Here is a 21,507-nt window from a genome sequence, read left to right as displayed (position 1 = left end):
CCCCAAATTAGAGAAAGGCTAAAAAATGCAATGGGAACACCTGGGCACCCAATTTGAGCATCTCCTGCTACAAATAACCATCCAATGTAAGTGAATAAGCATGCAATTAAGTCAAGCATGCAGTGACTCTCTGCCCAAACTAAATAGGGAGGTATGCAAACTGTGCTTTTGGATACATGTGCTTGGTCACAAAATGAATTGCCAATCAATCAGGCCAATTTTACTATTTTATAGACTTTTTACATGTGGATATGCACATTGCTATTTATACACCCTAAACGATGAAAATACACCATACTTGTGTGCTATTCTTTCCCTGCGGGAAGTGGTTTTGCCTTCTGTTGCTCAAACCTCACCAGTCCTACAGCCTGACCACAGCACTGACTCCGGACTCCACAGGCAGGGCTGTGGGAGGGAGAGATGCTCCAGTCAACCCAGTTGCTGTGTTTACATGTATTTTCTGGCCAGACAGAATATTGAGCTCCCATTCTAAAAGACTGTAAGGCTTCCTTAGTTCTTGTTGTAATGAAATCTCAGCTGAAGTTAAACAAAGGGTTTAAAAGTATCTCACACTTAAGAAGTGCTATAGAAAAACTCTTTGTAAGAGTGAGCTGCATTACTTTTTTTGAAAATTAACTGTTTTCTAAGTTCAGAGAGGAAGTTGGTGACAACCGCTTTAATTCACATCTCTCAACTCCCGCTCCAGTTCCCTGTATCTAAAAATATAATACTTCCCTTTAAGAAAAAGACAATTGACATAGCATTCTTGATGTTACTGTGATTACTAAATATCTGAAATGACCTCAGCTGTGTATCATGTTACACAGATAAAAAGTCTAACTAGTCACTTTTAGAATTGAGAAAAACCCTACAAGGTGATAGTCCTACAAGACCCCCCCGGGTCTTACTGGTTGACCCTGGGTCAACAGATCGCAGAAATCAGAGTTCATAAAATGTTGTTTGTGAGGCCATAGTAACTTATCCATTGTGTCGTGCAGAAGCAGACTTTCTTATGAATGATCATGTTTGCTTAAATTTTACACGAGTGTGTACATACACCTAATATATTTATATATAATATGTACATCCACTGTCCCCCGCAAGTTGCTCAACTGTTGAAGGCAGACAGAAGTCCACTGATTCATACATCCTGGAGGTCTTCCGAATATGAAAAGACCTCTCAAATATTTTGGTCAGTTATCGAACAGAGAGCAATATGAACATTACAATATAATGAAGTTTTATAAAGTAAATATACTATTGCATAGTAATAGTTGTAATGTGTAACGTGTGATAGTTGTTCACTTTTTTTTAGCTGACTGGGCTATTTACCTTCGTTCTCAGTAAGATCACAACCATGCACAACCCTTATCATATGGCAGCTCTACTTCATACACACTTTCAATCTGTGGCTGCACATGGATGCCCCACAGAACTGCCAGCTATTTACTATACATGCAAAGGATGAAGGGAACTAAGAAAGGTGATCTCCATTGCAGCTGCCAACACCAAAAACTAGTCATCCTTCTTTAAAGGTAATGTTAAAACTTCACTTCCTATAGCTTATGATCATACACAATAGTTGAGGAAAACATAAGATCTTTCTTCTGACAGTACCAGCATTCAGAGAAAAGAACGTGCTTGATGACCTGACGCAGACTTATTCCAGTCCCTTCTAAGACTGGATAATTTCATTAAGTGATTATTGCTTACATACCCAATTAAGAAGACAGAAAATATGGAACAACATGCTTTAAGGGCTTTGTAGGTGAAAAAGAAGATCTTGAAGTTAATATGACATATGACAAGCAATTAGTCTTACCAGGCCATGACTAGAATTCTAGCTTATGACAGCTTAAAAAACCAAAAAGACAATTTAAGCAGCAACATTTTCTGTAGAAACTATATTTTGTCAAAATGAAGCAAATTAATCACAAACATTGGCCAATAATTCTGAAATATAAACCCCCTTCTCTAAGGCAAATGTAGGGAATTTAAAATGGTGCAGTAAATCTATCCCAGAACAGCCTTCTCGAGATTTTAAATATGGGTCCCTCTGAACCATAAACTAAGAGTTGAGTGACTGAACAGAGACATGATCAGTAATAGCTCCTTTTCCAGTAACGTGTAAAAATAATCCAGTCAGCTAAGTTTTAGTAAAAACTGGGCAATTATAGGTCTGGAAGAACCAATTAATTTTAATGTTATCTTTTTTTTTTCTTAAAAAAAAATATTTAAATTATCATTATTCATACCCTGGAATTATATCAGGTGATCTGCTCTAAAGGATATCTTAATAGTCTTCAGCAATACTTGCTAATTTCTCTACATGAGTAAAAAGAAAATTAAATTAATTTTTCCCCTACTCCATGCACTCACACCTACCATTATCTCTTCCTTGATATTTTATATCTCATAGTATTTCTGTCTTTCCAATTGACTAATATGACCCCTAACCAGATGCCTAGGAAACTCTTATTTACATCTATTCAGAATCCTTATATAGCAGCTTTACAAAGGATCAATTTAATGAGGATATTATCTTCCAATTCAGATATAAAAATATTTTTTCTAATTTATTTAGATACTTGCCCAAAACAGTGCACACCACTATCTATATGCAGAAAACCATACACGATTTTAAATTTAGTTCAGGAAACAGGGACTTTCTATCTGCTATGTTCTCAGTTTATAGTAGCAAATTATGAAAAGAAAGGGCACAAGAACCATAACAGAACTATTGCAATTCATAAAGAAAACTATGTCCTATGACGATAAGTATCACAGCAAGGTATATAATTAAGAGTGGCTATAACAACAACATATAAATTAGATAATTATGGATTAAGCAATCCCTTGGGGGATTCTCTCTTGCCCTAGAAAACATGCACACAACAAAACAAGCTCCTTAGATAGAAGGCAATAACTATTAAGTGTTTGAGGGAGAAATAGGACTATAAAGAAAAACAAAACAAAACAAAAGAACACACAGCAAGAGAAAAATCTTAATTTACAATCTAAAGACAGCTCTCATTTTTTGGTAGTTAATTTTAATACACTTACTGGTACAGTTTTCACCCATTAAATCTGCTGGTATCAGTTGGCTAAAAAGCACGTCAGATTATCAAAATGTGCAATATCAAATCAACACGAGCTGCTTCTTAAGGTGACAGTAGGGAGACACAAAACACTGCAGCTATTACCAGAAATGTAATTTTTTTTGTTGTTGTTTCTTACATCAATTTAATAATCCCAGGTGTCCTGGACACCAGACATACAATAATCTTCATAAATCCTAATTCACAGCCATACCATCTGTCAAAAATATTTATGTCTCCTAATAGATATGCTACATAATTGCTCTCACAGTAGGACAAAAATACATGGTTGCACTAATTTGCTTCACCAATGGAATAGCTCATTATCAAAAATAACCCCACCACATTTCTAGGGTTTCTAGCACTCTTCATATATCAAAACTAACCTTTCCATTATGCTATTTTCTATAACCTTAAATTCCCAGTGAAAGCAGATAAAGATTGAATTATCTGAAAAATTGTACTATAATAATGGAAAACTCGCAAGCATGATAAAATAAAACATAATATCTCTTTCTATTATGATGGTGTTGCAGTTAAAATTAGAAGCTTTGTATTTCAGCGTCACAAAGAGACTAATTTAAGTTCTTGGCCCTGCAGAGCGCTAAGTATTCTGGCCCCAATCCAGAAAAGCACTTAAATGTGCGTATGACTTAGTTCATGAGCCTGAAGCAACTTCAGCAGGATCATACATGCCTGATTAGGTCCAGAGCACTCATTACCATGCCGGACAATGCATCTCACTAGGACTGACTCGGCACTGGGAGATGACCCTCCCAAACCTCCATCCATACCTGCCGAGATGGAGATGATACTCCACATGGGATTGGTCAAAGCAGGAGCTTCTGTTCCAACTCTCTGCAGCAGAAGATGAAAAGTTTTGACTAAAGTTGGCCTTTGGGAACACCCTTCCTCCAACAAATTTCTAAATTTCTGCAGTTCCTCTAACATGCATGCAATATCAAAACCTCTTAAAATAATGCAGACTGCAGGTATGGCAGTTGTTACAAGAGGTTCTGTTACATATTGCTAGTGGCAGCAAGCTGATCTTGGTGTAAACTTTTACTTGTGCATTAGGTTAAATAATTTATGTGCAATTACACAAAAATACGTGCTTGAGAATTCAGTAATTGTACAGCAAACAAATCCAATAGTACCTAAGCAAATGGGAAATTCCAAAGATGACGACAGTTACTAAAAAATACTCCGGAAGATACTTACTTCAAAAAATCAAACTCAACCTCATTTCCCTTTTGAATAAGGAAGTGACCCATGAACAACGTATTACTTCATTCTTCTTTAAATCACATTTTTAAAAGCCCTTTTCATGTTCCAAAAAGTCTGTATCTAATAAGTTGTAAAATAGTTTATATTTAAAAATAAAAGCAAGTTCCCAGCAACTGAAAGATGCAGTTGAAGAACTCAACATCTTCTGTTCAACTTTGCATGACAAATATCTGATACTACTTTGCAGCTTAACAAATATCTTTTAACATGCTGTACTATGTTTATGAAGTATTCTTGTTTTAATGCTAAGTTTATTATTTCAATTAACGTTCTATGTCTCGATGACATATTGAACATGTAATACAATGCTTTTCCAGTTTCACTAAATTGGTAGAATTCTTCCACGAATTTATAAAAATATACTCACCACTGCAAATAGGAATATTGCTTTCCTAATGGCCGGAATTATCCATTTAATTCCCATGATCCTCAGTTACTCTATTTAATTTGAGAAACTGAGAATTCCTTCAAGTAAATGTGAAGTCAAAATACCAAAATCTAGACTGGAATTAATAACTTAGATACTACCAAATGCTGTGTCATAATTTAACTGTTGCTGTCGCAAGCCAGTTCATACCAGTATTTTTGTGTCAGATAAGTTTTTTAATAGAAAAGTTAAAATAAATCTGTGTTTCATTTTCACTGTAATGTCTGCTATTTTATTTTGAAAGCTTTGCTTCTTTCCTCTAACTCATAAACACTTAAAATCTACACAAGTTCCTATTTTCCTGAAATTCCACAGAATTGAACAAACCACTGACGCTACAATAACTGGCGGTTCACAACACCTAGCAAGAACATCACATTAAGAGAAACTATGTTTGTGCAATAGGTAACCACAACATCAATGCATTATACTGCCTCAAAACTGCAGGACTTCGGTTGCAAAACACCCTGGCTCAGATGCGCACGGATCCAGAAGTCAGACTAAAATTTTGCAATTAATTGTAACAAATTCATACTCCCACGTTATCAGAAGGCAAACCACTCATTACTTACAATGAATTAAAGATTTATGTATCAGATACAGTTTTTAATTTGAAATTAAAAAAGGAGACTACTGATCACACACATGTTGACCAGTCTTCAGGATGCAACATTATCTGGTATGCAACAACTCTGATATACCAAGGGACTTAGCAATAATAAATATTAAAATGTCATTGGGAAGAGAGAGAGAGAGAGAGACAGTTAGTTCCAAGGCTAGATATGAGAAAGAGACAGAGAAAGTATAGGTTAAGCAAAAACAAAATCACCACAAAAGCACAAAAAGTCCAAGCAAAATGTCTCACAGTTATCTTGCAAATATCTAAAACTATATGGCAAGGGAAAAAAGGCTCATACTCCTTGCAAAATCATTTTCAGAGGAGGTGGAGAAGAAAATATGTGCACATCATATGCAGAAATATTCTGAAAAGCCCTCTTTGGTAACATGGATTAAATATTAAATAAACCAGAAGAAGAAAAAGAAGATTTATAGCCACACAGTACTGAGACAGAAAGCAAACACACAATGAAGACAGTCTATTATACTCACACGTTTACAACATGTTACTTATAATGGTAGCTGTGGAAATAAATGACCTATGTAAATGTTTGACATTTTCCATTACTACTCACTACGCTAATGCTTCTATGCAATTCATTAACATTCCAGCTACAGTTTCATGCTTGCACGTCTCAAGTATAAAAATAAGATACTCAGCAATACCATACACAGCCCAGCCTTCTTAGTCTTCCTTTTTCAAATCAATATCGGTGGCCTTGATAATATTGCCCTCTAATTACTAGCAATGCTTCTTTTTTGACAGATGACAATGAAGGCTGAGTAGGCACTCATTCTATGGAAGATGTGAGTGTGTTGAAATTGTCTCCTGCAGGACATTCATGCTTCTTAAATGAGCCGCTATGGAAGTTTCATCATGTGTGCATAAAGAAATAGTCTCTTACCTGTGGAGGTTGGTTGTACATCTGTCTGGTCTCTGGAAATGAAGTTTTATCCTTTGATTCTCTACTTTGATCATCAATTGTCTCTCCTAGCAAAGTAAAAAAATACCTATTAAATCACTGAAATCCTTCATATTTTATATGGAATAAGAAAAACTCTTGAGTCTTCCTAAAATCAAATTATACAGTTCCCTGGGAATGGAGGAATTCTGTTGTCAAATTTATATTTTATAATTTTGAACGCAAGGAAAGAGAAAAATATTGAGAAGCGGTCTGCAAAACCTGTGAATAAATCTGTGCCAACTGGTTAAAGGGAAAAACTCAGAGGAAAAAAAAGAAAAAGAAAAAAAGCAAGGCCCCTATTTTTGCACACTTCAGGACCATTAAGTTCTAATACTGGCAAAGTGTCAAACAAAGGAGACATAGCAGTATGAGTTTCTCAGACATTGCAAAACAAATATCCACCTAACCTATTTTCTCCAATCTTCTTTGTCGGTGGGAGGTTGTAGGAGAAGTTGTAAAGATTTTGTGGATTATCTCCTTCTGCTGTTAGTGCTACTCAGCAAAAAGTTTGTAAGAGGAGACAACTTAGAAAGACAAAAGATTTAGTCACAAAATTCTGACTTTATCTTTATTTGAACTGATACTGCTTTCTGTAATGGAGTGTTTTGAAAGTCTGTATCCTTAAAGAGTCCTGCAGCAACAATTCCAAATGAAAGGGTTCAAGTTACTGTAGTTTAACTCCTTTGCTAAGCCTGTGTTTTTGCCTTTCCTGTTCCATTTTCTCCAGAGGTTTAGTTAGAGCCGGTGCACCTGGCAGAAGCTGTCGGGAACAGCAGCCAGCTTCTGCCCGTGCCCAGTTAGCCTGGAAGCCAATGACACCCAGGTCCACGCATGCTTGCTCCACGCTGTCATCAGACTCCAAGGACTGACTAGTCAGGTCCCTCAGGTACAATGCAGTATTTGGTAACGTATCTTATGAAAACAAGCAGTAATATTTAGTCATCGGGCATGCTTTTTAATCCCCAAATATCCCCTAAAAGTGTATTCTGAGAATCATCAATAAATTATCTTTGTTATAGGTCATTAATGCCTATTAATTCCATTAGTGTCTACACTTTTCAAGATCTCTTCTGGAGTTGAAAAACGCTTCTCAATAAACTAGTAATTCGCTACATAAAATACTCCAAAGCATTTGTATTCACACCTTCTCTTAAGAAAAAAGGGGGGGGGGGGGACACAGACCAAAGGAGATGGGGAGTCATTTCATCTTCAATTCCACCCCACGATACTGTGAAAAACAAAATTTACAAGCACCTATAAGATAATGAGGTAACAGCCATGAAAATAAATTATGTCAAACCAGTAGTCTCCATTTGTAATGAAGTAAAGAGGCCTGCAAAGAAAAATTATTAGAGGTCTTGTAAATGCGCTCTGCAGTGAAAGACTGCACAAACTTGGGGAGGCATGAAAATGGTTAACAGATATATGAAGAGGACAGTAAGACATATCTTGGGTACGTTTGCTGTGGATGAGAGTGCAAACAAGTTTAAATAGTACCAAATTTAGCTAGATCAGTCTCTCCAGGAGTAAGGCTACTTAAGCACTTGAAACAACCTATGGAAATGGTCTCTTTAAACATCGGTCCATCTCCAAAAGATTTCAGAGGTAGGTTGAAGAAACATCTATCGTGAAGGGTTTCAATCCTGCCAAGAGAAGGAACATGAATGACCTTTTCTGTTCCCTTCTAGTCCTACATTCCATGACGGATGCAGGAGGAAAGACTCCACAGGATACCCGTCCCTAAAATCAGTATTTCTCAAGGGAACTTATGCTGGCTGCCCAGAGACTTGTGAAGATGCAAGTCGGCTGCAGTGAGCTGGACAAGGACTCATCAAGCGTGTAAGAGAAGAGCTGCAAAGCCAGTCAGTAGCAAAGGGACAGCTAGTTGAAGTCAGTGAGATGACTCATACTGGGTAAAGTTGGGTGTATGCATAAACATACTGAAAGAGAGTTACGCTGGAGACCTAAGAAACACAGGAACCAACTTTTTATTCCTTGTCTTTAAATACTGCTCCTGAGACAGTATTTGGAAGTTTTTATATGCAAAAAGCAAAAGACCAAATTCATGTGTGTTAATGCTATCCGGAATATACTTTTTTCCTGTGATTAGTTTTCCTTAAGATGAAAAGAAATCTTTGTTTGAAATCAGGACCAAGAGGTCAAACATGTAAAACTCTTCACAGTAAAGGAAGAATAAGAACAGCTCATTTGGAAAGAAATGAAATTTTTTGACTTAGAATTTTCACATCCAACTCCCAGAGGTCATAAGTTCTTAAGGAGGCCAAAATGTAGCAATATCTATAGTGTTTCACAACTCTAATTGCCTTTGTAAACTGAACTTTAATGAAGAGCTCCTCTTTGTTTAAAAAAAAAAAAAGAAAGAGCAAATGGGAAAACCCCAACATCTTGCCAAATTTTCAGGCGTACGGTCCTGCAAGGATAAGCCATGAATCTGTGTATGGACTGTTATTATTTCAGTTGCCCAAGATGTCTGCTAGGACAGAATAGTTTTCCAGAGAAATCAGTATTTTCAGTGTACTGGTTTCACCAGTTCCTATCTCAAATATTCAAACAGATTAGTCATCCTTATTTCTAGTAGCCCAAATAACGAATTAACTCTCACATACTTCCCCAGCTCCACCAGTTCCCAATCTTATCAAGTTTGCCATAGCTGACCCATCTTGTTTAGCCACTCCCAAATTTTTTTTGTTCACCTTGCCTTGGTTTCCCGTTGACCTAAAGTGGAAGTTACAGTTTCTCTCCCCTCTCCAGGTTCAGCCTTTCAAATGCCTCCCTCTAATCTGGCTTTTCCTCTTCTCCACTGCAACCCTGCAATCTCCTCTTCCCATCTACCTACATGTTAGGAAGGCAGACGAAAGTAAACACCGAATGGACAAACATTCCATGAGAGCACAGACCTTTGGGAGCAGGAACTAATGTGCATTCTTTTGACCATTTTACACGTTTTGGTTGATAGTTTTTTGACTGAGGAAAAAAAAGGCAACCAACAAAATCACTCTTCCCCCCCAAATGCTCCGAAAAAAAACCCAAATTCAAACAATTCCCCTTACACAATCTTGACGGAAATAGGTACATAATTACAGTTTTGCCAAACTAAGCTACTGAAATCTGTCTCTGAAAAAATCACAAACACGTTACCTTAGTAGGAAGCGCTACCAAATACCCACCACCACTCCCCCAAAAAGTCTTTCATCAGAACTGAACAGCAAATACATTCATAGATGAGGCCAGAGGGACCACCGTAATCATATAGCCTAACCTCCGGTATAAATATAGGCCATATTTCTTGAATTAATTTGTTTGAACTAGAGCAAGTTTAAAGCTGTATTTTAACCAAGAGATAACAGACAAAATGATTAATCTTACAAAACAATTAGATTCTGGATCATATATCCCTTGGTTTAAAAGCATTATGCAATATTTTAGTCATAAACTTCCTATTAAAAAAAAAAAACCTAACTCATATATCTAAAAATGTCATATAATACTTAGATACTGTAAGAATTAGAAACGAAGGGTGCTCCATGCAGTGTAATATGGTTTAAACATCAGCAGCATAATTTGTAATACACACAACATTACTGGGAAAATTTATCAGGAAAAATTAATCATGCTTATTGCTGTAAAATATTCCCTTACTTATCAACAGAAAAATATTTTCAAGTTTGAAAAGAGAGCACTAGATCCTACTGTCCAGATAAGCCCATATTTCAAATCCTCTGTCCTGGGAGGCTGTTTTTAAGTTATAGTAAGCCTCTTCCAGGCCCAAATGAATGGCATCGCACTCAAAGGTCAGACAAACGCTTCTCCTTTCACTGAGCTGGTGCTGGATTTACACCAACATTCCCCAAGTTCCACTGGTATCTTCTTTTTCCAAGAGCTCCAGCCAGGTGTTGCACAGGAAAGAAATACGCAGTCCAGTCTTCAGTATGCACTATGTCCATCCTCCCTCAGACCTCAGAATTTTTTGGTTTTTTTTCAGAAATCTGTATTCGGCTGCCTATCTGGACCTCAGCAAACTCTCATAGAGAAAGGTTCAACCACAAGTTTGGCTTCTACTCAACAAGGAAGTGGGGTTTCTATTTATACTCTTCCCTCTTCCAGCACTTTGTTATCCTCAAGCTGTGTAGTCTCTTGATCGACAGAAAACATTTAAAAGCCTGTCCCACCCTCAGTTTAAAAAATTAAAACCAATTTTAAGTGTATTTTAGAGTCTTCTATAACTTAGATTGCCATTTGTCCTGGTCTGTGCAAGAGCCCTGTGAGACAGTGAAGCATATGCAACACAGCAAGTAGTAACCAGTTATCAAATACATGGATTTTAAAATCTCACCTTCAGCTTCAAAAGGAAGACAGCTATTTTGCATTATATTGCAAAATAGCTGTTAGTTGCTTAACTCCTTGTTGCCTGTCATTATCTTCTTTATCCTGCATAGAAATGGCAAGAACGAAGTGTATTCAGGCTTCTACTTGGAAGCAAAAAGACAAAAAGTTTTAAGAGAGGAAACCCAACGCAGTAGGATCTGAAAACAGGAAAGGCTGAATCTGTGGAAGCATCAAGGTTTTACTGCAGTTTCTTGCCTCTCTTTCTTACTTGTAAATCTTCCTCTCTCTCCCTGAGACAAGGAAGAAAACCAGGCTAGATACGCCAATTTTAAGTCACCCTGCTCCAGAATTAACTAACAGAACTTCAGGCTTCAGTCCATCGATAGTGGCAACGCTTTCAGCCTAGGGAGGTATTCAAGAAGTACTGTAATTCCCCCTCCCCTCTGAACGTCTGAGTCTCAGGAGTCCCTACAATCGCACTTGCATGTAAAGGGGTTTGATAGTATCACTTTTCTGAGTCCTGCTCTTCCCAGCCTTATTTAAATAGCCTCCGGCTCCTTCAGCAGGGATGAAATGTGTTTCTGCTCAGTCTCTCCCCAGCCCTGCTTGTTTCTCCAGCACCCACTGCCACAGCTTCCATTTACTTCCAGCACCACTGCAAGCTTATTAGTAAAAAGTTCTTTTCCTTTCTTTGTGCGTACAGCAGACAGGCAATCAGCAATGGATGTCAAGTGGTGGCTGCTGTTCTCCTCACTGACACTTCTATCCTTGAGCCTCATCTCATTCACCCTGGTTTCTTTCAAGAAGAGTCCATCGTTACATTTAGTACCACAGAAGAGTGCTGAGTTGCCAATCCAGAAGATCAGTCAAATATGTTTACCAGCCAATTCCTACCCAATGAGTGACCCGGGGACTCCAGTGGGGTGGTACCAGGGAACACTGATGGCAGTACCCAGAACACAAAATTGTGCTGGCTTTATGGAATCAAGACAATTAACAGAAGACAAAGGGAAGAACTTTAGAAATCTTTGCTAATGAGCATAGAATCACAACATGGTTTGGTTTGGAAAGGATCTTTAATCTAGTCCAACCCCCCTGAACGTATATTACACAATTATAGCAAAATACAATAAGCTGTAAGTAATTTGACAGTTCCCGTTGGTGATTAACAGACCACTCAATGATCCATCTGAATGAAATAAGGTACTGGCCAGTTGCTGTCCTGTTCAATGGGAGAGATGGCGCATTGACGGATAGCTGGTTCTTCTCTTTGCTTAGAAGTGGGACTACCATTCTATCTGGCATTAATGTTATAAAACCTACACATTAATCCTCATTAGTGTCCATGTGCACTTGGCCAAGACATAATAGCCTTATAACAATACATATAGTTGGCAAAACAATGAAATCATCCTAGTTTCAGGTCACCTCATCCTGGTTTCATATTAAAGCTTTTCGTATCAACAGCAGTTTCATTTCAACACGCTAATAATACCCTCTAAAAATCCAATATATCAGCAAAAAGATTCTCCACAGCTGCAAGTTTCAGCAAAACAAGAGTTTAAGAGTTTATGCTGCATAAGGGTGAATGAGAAGGAAGTCGTGTAAACTCGTGTAAGCCCATGCTAAGGCAGAGGTCTGTGTTAACCTAAGCAGGCACATGGTAAGTCTTTAGCAGCCTTATATTGAGTTTCCAGTGTTTTCATAGCTGGGTATTAAGGGGTCCTACAAAAAAATCTTTGATCAGGAGTAGAACTTACCAGTATCTTCTCTAATTATCCTGACAAATCATTAGAAAAATCTATATAAACCCTGCAGAGTGAGGACTCTGAAAGACTGATTTCTTCAAACTTGTAAAAGGGAGGGGGGAACTCCCCCCCGTAACAAGGTAAACATTATCCCAACTGGTTTTGCATTTACAGACATGAAGCAAGAAGGTTCAGTCCTTTCCCAATTAAGGGGGACAGCAAATCCAACTACAGCACATGCCACTGAAGATTATGGGAGTGGCACTCCAAATTGCCACCCATTGTTTTGGTATCCCAACCTTCTGCAGGTGATCTTAATGCAGAATCTCCATTTTCCTAAACAATTCTGTCAGGGTCTTCTCAACCTGCAGCCCACTATCAAGATAGCAGCAAAAGCACAGATTAAAAACTCCCCTACAGAAACCTTTTTTTCCCCCACAAATGAGAACTTTTAGGAAGATGACAACAGAAAAACAATATGAGAGGATTAGAGGCTCCTGTAGAGTTCCAGTATCCCGTTTCTACATACTTTTAAGTTTCCAAAAAGCTTTTTATTTCTGTGCTTTTTCATATTTCCAACTTCTTAAAAGTTTGACTTCTTTCAAAGCTTTCCTGGATCCTAAAACAAAAGACCCTTAGAGTTTAAATCCAATTCCATCTCCAACCACTTCACTGAGGCTAAATCATTCCAACTCCCCTGACACCCATTTATATGGCTTGCTTTTAAGAGGTGCCCAACTCCTTATGAAAGCTGCTGATGATCAAAAGCCAAAGTTTCACAGGAAAATTTTGGTTGGAAGAAATCCCTGGAGGTCACACTAGTCCAACCTCCAGATCAGCACAGGGCTAACTTCAAAGTGGAAACTATGTTCCTCGGGTGCTTGTCCAGCTGAATTTGGAGTCTTCAAAGATGGAGATTCCACAGCCCCTCTCATCTCTCATTTATATCTATCACTCTACTATTTGTTACCTCAAGGTCCACAGTCACAGTCAAAGAAAGCTGTAGAATTCTCTCATCCATGAGCCAGGAACCCCTATGACGAAATGTTATTTTACTTTGGTTTTAACTTATGATGCTTTCATGTCACGCATAAAGAAATGCTGAGGATCAATCTCATTCTCTTTTACTGATGTGATGCATCCATGCAAGTACTTTCTCCTCAATTATACGCGCATACCAGCCTTTCTAAGTAGCTCACAAAAACACTGAATCCCCTCACCACAGCCTATCTTTCAGTAGATCTCACTTTTCCGTTTTGTTATTTGGAAATACCATTCTAGAGTTCATTACCCTAGATGCTGCCGCACCTTTCTTATCTAGTTTTGCTGTCAGAATGAGCAGGTGATATGACTTACCAGACACTCAATACATCCTTAGTACTGAAGCAACCAACATAGTACAGATCCAAGTAAGGGCTTATGACACATTCAATCATTTTACAAGAAAGAAGTTGAAAGCAAAAGCTACCCAAGAGAAGTGTACATCCTCTAAATCTTCTGACCAAACAATTGTGCTTACCTGGGCATGTGTGCCCATGCCTCAGGGAGAACCTCAAAACTATTCACTCCTCTTCCTTTGTTTAACTGATACTGCTCTGCGGATAAGCCCCCAGCATATCTATTACATGTTAGCATTTACCATTAACACTGTCCCTAAAAAAAAAATAATCTGCAAAACTGCCTGGAAGGCATAGATTAGATGCCATAGGCCAGTCTCTACATGCATTAAGATGCAGTTCTTGACATTCCTAGAGAACTTTTAAATCTTCCCGTCATTCACTTTATTTCTCAATTAAGCCCCTCCCCTTTGTATCAAAACAAATGCAACCTTCCAAGCCCAAATGAATCATACTTTTCTGAGGAAGTAAAGCATTTCATCTACTTTTTTGAAAAAGAAAACTTTTATAAAATGATTACTTCTTTTTTTTTTAAGATTTATCATTTACATAATCACTGAGTGTTAGCTTATTGTCATGGTCATCTAGAGCAGCTCAATCATCCCACAGAATAAGTATATTGTTTTCAGGTTAAGAATAAAACAAGAAGTCCCTTAAATTTTTAGACATTTGGAGAAGTTTAGTGTTAATTTATATAATCTCTTTCCTTTCCACTTCACCCTCAAATCTGCTTCCTGGGTAACGAAAGATGTCTACACTTAGAATAATCCAACTTCGACATATGGATGGATTGGTACACAGCAAGTGCAAAAGAAGCTGCAGTTTGAAAGCTAGATTTTCTTCCATGGTTACAGTCTCACCGTAGATCCTTTTTGCTTTTCCAAAGGATAAAGACAATATTATTTGCCTCTATTTGCTCTGTTTCTCTGTTTCTCTTGCCTAACTTTGTCTTCTTTACCTTTGATGAGAATACGACAGTCATGATCTTCACAATCCTTCCTGCATTTTCTTATTCTGCTTGGAAGGATGATAAAAAATTTAATCTCAAAAGAATAAAAGTCTTTACCTCTTCCATTCCTGACAAGCGGTAAAAAGCTTTGGGGAAACATTAGTAACAACATCAAACTCAGTTGAAGACAATAGTACAGCTCACACAGAGTACTGCTGGCAAGCAACCTCCCCTTAAACACATTTTAGCAGTTATTAATTTTCTTGTCACTAGTTAAACCAATCTATAAAACTTATCTCAGATTACAGGATCAGGTGTTGTTCAAAAGGTAAATATTTCTTATAACACTGAACTTTCACTATGAAATTAAGATTATTTCACTATCCTCATTTAACTATGGGATTAGGACTCTCCTCCTCCCGTTTTATTAACGATGTGGTTCCAAAGGCAATCCTGTCCAGAATGAAAACAGCACATTGAAGCCCACTTTGACGAGGACAGAGATTTTCCTAGCACTTAAAAAGATGCAGTGTGGTCTGCCTGCTCAACCTCTTGGTTACGCTGTGTAACTTGCATGCCAGTAGGTCCAGCATGCATTAAAATTATTTGCCTGTCAAAAACTGAGGTGCTGCTAGCCTAATATTTGCATATGAAGCTTGCTACATAAATGCAAATCAAACAAATAATGCAAATTTAAGATGGTTTCCTAAGGAATTAGATTTACATGACCAATCTTCTGTCCCTGATAACGCAGGAAAACATTGCCAAATGTGGTTGAAACTGGCACAGATATAGAAGACTCAAAGATGTTTACAGAATATAATCATCTGTAGCTGGGTAGTAAAAAGAGACCACGAGTAATGACCCTGCTGAAGGAAAAAAACATTGCTCTCTGTTCTTCTTGGCCAGCTAGCAGGTCAACTGGCAAATATTGCTGTGGTTGGCCACTGGGAATGAAGGCAAAGGAGGCCACTATAATAATGTAGGGAAATAGCCAGGGCTATTGTGGCAGGATAGAAGAACTAGGAGATCCTCAAGAAGGTCCTTGAGAAACTGGACTTCGTCTTTTCTCCTATTCCAGGGAATGCTGTGTTTTATTCTATCTTGATAACATTTTAGGCATGTTTAAACAAGAAAAAAGTTTTACGTAATGAAAAAATAGGGAAAATCCCTCTGAAAAACGTGTAAATCAATCATTCAGTCTACTCATATTAGGGCCACTTGCATCTCTGTGCCACTAGCTGCTGTGGGATGGCATCATATACAACCTCATCCCAGTAACTAGGCTTCCTGCGTGAGCAGCTGCCTACGACGCTCATGTTAGTTATTAAAAATGGTTTTTCTCACATCTAGAAACTCTGAAAGTACCAGAAAGATGAGTTAATACTTTGTGGGAGAAGAATTAATGCATAGGACAGAACACTCATTTAAGGTAACTTTTATGTGACGTAATTATAAGAGATCTTCTCCAAAGTAATAATCATTTCATAGTTAAAAGTGCTACCATACTCTCAGAGGCATGGAAGCCCCCACTCAATTCTGAAACAAAGTTAAGCAGAATTAATTTAAAACACAAACACCACACACAGTTATATAGACACACTCATACACAGCTTACATGTGTCTGTGTGACATGCAGGCACCGATATATCTAATGCAGAGAGTTAAATCACAGTATCTAAGCTTACAAACATCGTGGCTCAAAAAGCTTCCCTCCCCGCATTTTTCTGAAGGTTATTTTCTAGACCACAGCCTGGCAATCTTATGTCACCGTGACAATGTAGACAATGTCAATTCTGAGGAGAGAACCTTATGTTACATCCAATGCTGCTTTTGCATTTGTGACACATGCTCGCAGAGTATTTCTGAATACAGCATATTTTGTTTTCCTCTAAACAGAAGTATAAATTCTCTGTTTGGATTTTGTGTAGTAACAAGTACAAGTTTATAAACATACCTAAAATTGTTACACAAATGTTCTGAATATCAAAGAAAGAAAAACCTACATCCAAAAGCAATCTCAACAAATAATTCAATAAACCAAATGAAATATCCCTGCCTCCAAAACTCCTTGAAATATTACTTTTGGTTTACACTGTTAATTCTACTGTATTACGACCGTCTTCTGATCTACCTCAGTCTTAGCAAGGGGATCTAAAACTAAAAAACAACCAAACAAAACAGTTTAAGAAGTAGGTAGTCTCCTCACAAAATAAAACATACATCCATTTAATCTGTCCTCAAAAATGGCAAAAATCAGCACAGTAGCTTATCTTTGGATCAGACCTCTCTCATGAATAACCAGTTCCACACAGATGATTAAAGAACTACATAATTTTATTTATTTATTTATTTATTAGAGCACATAGGTCAATAATGTGGATTAACAAGGATTAAAGTGTTATTTTCCGATTACCTTTGTGCTTTAAGCTGGTTTAGTAGTTCTAGGAACTTTATTTTAAAGCCAGCTTTGTAGAAGAAACTACACTATAGAACTTCTTGTTTACTTTTGACTTGTGTGTAAACAACATGGAAATGTTCCCTTCAACATATTACTGTTAAATTGTTTGATTTTAAAGGCAAAGAGATAAATGGCATTAAATATTCACAGATTTTTAGTGTTTCTGGCGTTGGTACATTAAAGCTTTTCTAACCGTTGTTTGAACCTTCAATTGCATTTTCATATTACACAAACCTGGTAGTGGAGATGTGTTAGGAAAAAAATTGAAGTATCATCACAAAAAAGCACTAGCAGAATTCTTTAAAAGTATCCAAAGTGGAGGGCAGGAGTTATTTTGGGGGGGAAAAGAGACGAATGAGAATTTCTGAATAGAGGTATTTAGTTTAAAAAGTCTAAAAGAGCATCACCATGTTAAAATATCTATTTATAAAGATATGAGGGCAACGGATGTAAAAGTCCAGTTGATATGGTTTTGGCTGCACCTTTTAATGAAATGTCCAAATGTTTGCGTGTGCATCAAAAAGTGACATTAACACTGCTCACAAAACAACCAGAAAAAAAATAAAATTGTGCAGTACTTGAATAATTAGGTAAAAAACCTAAAACCCGCCAGGACCATATTCTTACCATACATGGAAAAAATGAAGAAAGGTTACAGCCGGCTGTAACTTTTATCCTCAGCTGTTAATGGTGTGGAACTGTCTGTGGGCTACAATCATTTATGCCTACATTGTACATCAGTCCCTTCCCTAAACACTGCACAGAAATGGCAGTTTCCAGCTGAAACCAAAACATTTAAATTTGTCAAAAAAAAACCAACAACAAAACACCCACATAGGATCACACCAGCTTCAAGAGCACAAAGGCAGACAAGCAGTTTTCAAAAAAAGAACATTTCTTGTTTCCTGAGATGGCAACCACCCGCTTCCCCAGGGGCCGTGGGGAGCCAGCGGGGTGAGCTGCGGTGGGTTTCAAACTCTGCGGCCAGGGTTTCAAGGGAACTCCAGGCTTATGGGCACTCATGATCCATGGTGAAGTGTCAGCTATGTTAACAGGGGCTACCAGATCTTCCAAGAAAAACTTCCTGATGTTCAAAGGTGAAGGACCGCTCTCTGTCTCAGGCTTTCAAGCTTGCAACGTTCAGCAGACCAGAAGTAGAAAGGTTTCTGAATTCCCCAGAATACAACAGGCAGATTGTCCCAGAAGCTGCAGTACAAATTTTTGCAGGTTCTGTGGCTCCTTACCAACTTGCTCAACGTGAAGTTCCCAGACAGGTCCGCCCTGCACATGTAATTTTTCTGCAGTGCTTTTTCATGCAATAACACAATTAGAATAGAATAAGTATCTGTTTCAAAACACAACACACCAAAAACAGACAAGGCCACCCTACAAAAACAAACCACGCACATCTGGTAACTCCCTTCTGGCTACTATTTGAAGAACCGTCAGTCAACTTGTAGTGTGAACACTGTTACCTAAGGGTGAGTTTTCACAACATGGCTGAGTCAGGCTAACAGCATGGTGCTGCCAAAAGGAACAGTCCTGCCTCTCCTCCTAGCCCTGGTGCTCCTGCTCTTTCCTTTGTCGTGGTTTCCAGAGTCTCCTGAGGTTTTGCCAAGCCACCTGAGCTCACTGAACTGCTTAAAAAAGATAAATACATATTCCATTTCTTGCTGTGTTAGTTTTCTGGCAGTTGAGTGAGCTAAATCACAGACGTCAAATGAGCCCCAGAGCTGGCACAAGGATGGTGGAAAATAATTCTGCTTCCAGATGCAAGAAGCAGGATGATCCATTCTTGAGATAGTTAAGTGGCTCAGTTGTCCTGTGGAAATATACCCTACCACAGCAACAGTCTTGCCTTCCATTGTGGAAAAAAAAAGGCAGTATTTCAGACCTAAAGGTAGACTCCACTCTAGACATTATAGAAATCAAAATGGGACGTTTCAAAAGTGTGCTAGCACTCACATATCAAAACCATTACGAACTTCTTAAACATACCCCAAAACCAAAACAATTTATTATATTAGGAAATGCTCCTTTTTGTTATTATCAGTAGGGTGCAGGAAACTAGAGATTAATACCTGGTTTTAGTTTTCTTCCTTTTCTTCCTAAGGGGTCAACAGTGCAACAACCAGCTTTCTGTCTTCTGCTTGCTCCTCACAAGAAACTTGTTTTCACTTTTACTTTGGCAGCCCCAGAGAATCAGACAAGTGAACACCCACTACACAAAGCTGAACTGCTGTGTCCAAGGAGCCATCTCTGGAAGCAAACAGCATTAGTCTGGATAAACTGGCTTTAATAATTACCATGGCAAAATAATTTTATGAAAACTCTGAAATTTTACTTGATCAACGCCAAGAATCCAGCCAAGTATTTAATTTCTTGTGGGTATAGCAGTAAAAAAGTAGGTAAGGTCACACAATTTTTATGAATTCTGTTTAAGATGCACTTAGATGAACCCTGAACATGAGGGATTTTGCGAAGACAAGACCTGAAACAATCATATTGATATTCTTTCCCATTTCTAGCCACATTCCTTACAACCTCCATTTTCAACTCAGTACTTGGAGAAAAGCACAGACCAACAATGTCACCCTGCTGTCTCCCTATAAAACAAGCCAACGAACCAACCCATCCCATGCACAAAGGGCAGTGTTACCAGATACCTATTCAACTGGTTGAAAACTGGCAGATGAAATTCTAGGTCACAAAGACCTGAACTCCTGTATCTGATAGGCAGCTACTACGGTAGATTAATGATTTTCACAAAACAAGAGAGAATTCAGTTTCCATGATGCAGTTACTGCTTTACGTGTGCTCTACTTGGAAATGTGTCCTATATTCAGAACCTGAATTCCTCAGGATCTGCCCACAATCATTATGCAGCCTGATGTGCAGAAAAACTAGAAGGAAAAAAAAATCCAGGGCCATGAACGCAAAATTACACCACTTTCTTCCCCAAAGACACTGCCTCTGTCTGGAAGAAAACTGATTTTGTACCTCCTTTGAGAAGAGGCGAGGATCACAGGCTTCATGCTTCGAGGTTTATGCACACGAGCACTGCAGTGGGACAGATACCGTACATGGCTACCATCGGACCAACTCAATGCTGCCAAAATGGGTGGATCCGTCTCTCCTCTCTGCTCTGAGCTGTTTGCTCCTGCCATTCCCCTCATCTGTTCTGAGGCTAGCCTGGCTCCTCAGGGCGTTAGCTCAGCTCTCTAATGCAGAACTGTTTCAGCTGGCCGAATTTGCTCTTACCTTGGTAAGGAGACCTGGCTCCCCCTCAGGTATCTAAATAGTACTGAGTGATGAGACACTAAGAGGCAATTGAGCAGCTTGCCAATGCCCAAGGTTGTGTTTCCATTCACATCTCCCATTTCTGTCTTCCCTCTTACCTTATCTGGCTCCATCACTCAACCCCTTCGAACCAACTCACCTTACCAGAACAGCACAACATGAATCCAAAGAAAGTTCACAAAATTGCAGAAAATTAAATGGAAAGAGTGTAGAGTCTGAAGTGGGATGAAAGAACTGGCCCTCCCTCAGGGGGGCAAAGGATCGGCCCAGCTGCATGCAGAGCTAGCCTAAGATGGGGTGACTTTCTCAACAGAGCAACTATTTCTGCATGCAGTATGATCAATCATCCTTAATCACCTGAATGACGGTGATGTTGCACGAGACCACACGAGCTCACTGCCATTAAGGAGGGGAATTCCTCTTCCTCTCACTCGAAGGCCCAGCCCTTGCACTGACTCTGACAAACATCAGACTTTGCGCTTATTAACCCATCTTTTTCTGGGAATTCAGCTGATTCACAAAGTCCAGCAAACACTGGAGATGGGGCAAAGTAAGATTCACTGAAGCGGAGGAAAGTAGCACCTTTGCTTTTGGGTGGCAGCAATCTGATAAAATCAAATTATCCTCTCTCCCAAAACCACTACTGGCCAAACACCTCTTAGATGAGTAAGACCAGACATGGGAGAAGTCAGCATACAGGATTTTGCCTTTCAGATATTCCACACCACTTAACTTTAAAGCTTTTGTGGTTAGAAAAAAACTGCTGTGCTTTACTGTCCTGCCCCAAAGGGATTAATTAGGAATGAAGGCCTCAAAACCAACCAGTCTCAAACTTTCTAAGCAACATGGAGGTTAGAAGACTGTGCCTGTTTTGAGTTTGTTAAAATGTAGGTGTGGTGTACAAATGCAC

General features: G+C 38.5%; 1 protein-coding gene across 3 annotated transcripts in view; it reads right to left on the bottom strand.

Annotated features, from left to right (window-relative positions):
* Positions 1–21,507, bottom strand: part of UMAD1 (UBAP1-MVB12-associated (UMA) domain containing 1) — an 83,281-nt gene that overhangs the window by 12,447 nt on the left and 49,327 nt on the right. For all 3 annotated transcript variants that reach the window (XM_063324898.1, XM_063324897.1, XM_063324899.1), the window contains exon 3: positions 6,336–6,421. In XM_063324898.1, the coding sequence (XP_063180968.1) occupies positions 6,336–6,421 (86 nt within the window). The remainder of the gene's footprint in view (positions 1–6,335; positions 6,422–21,507) is intronic.

Source organism: Chroicocephalus ridibundus, chromosome 2 (genome assembly GCF_963924245.1).
Source record: "Chroicocephalus ridibundus chromosome 2, bChrRid1.1, whole genome shotgun sequence".
In the NCBI taxonomy this organism is placed as follows: Eukaryota; Metazoa; Chordata; class Aves; order Charadriiformes; family Laridae; genus Chroicocephalus; species Chroicocephalus ridibundus.
The sequence above is the reverse complement of the archived record's forward strand: the minus strand, read 5'-3'. Positions and strand labels throughout refer to the sequence as shown.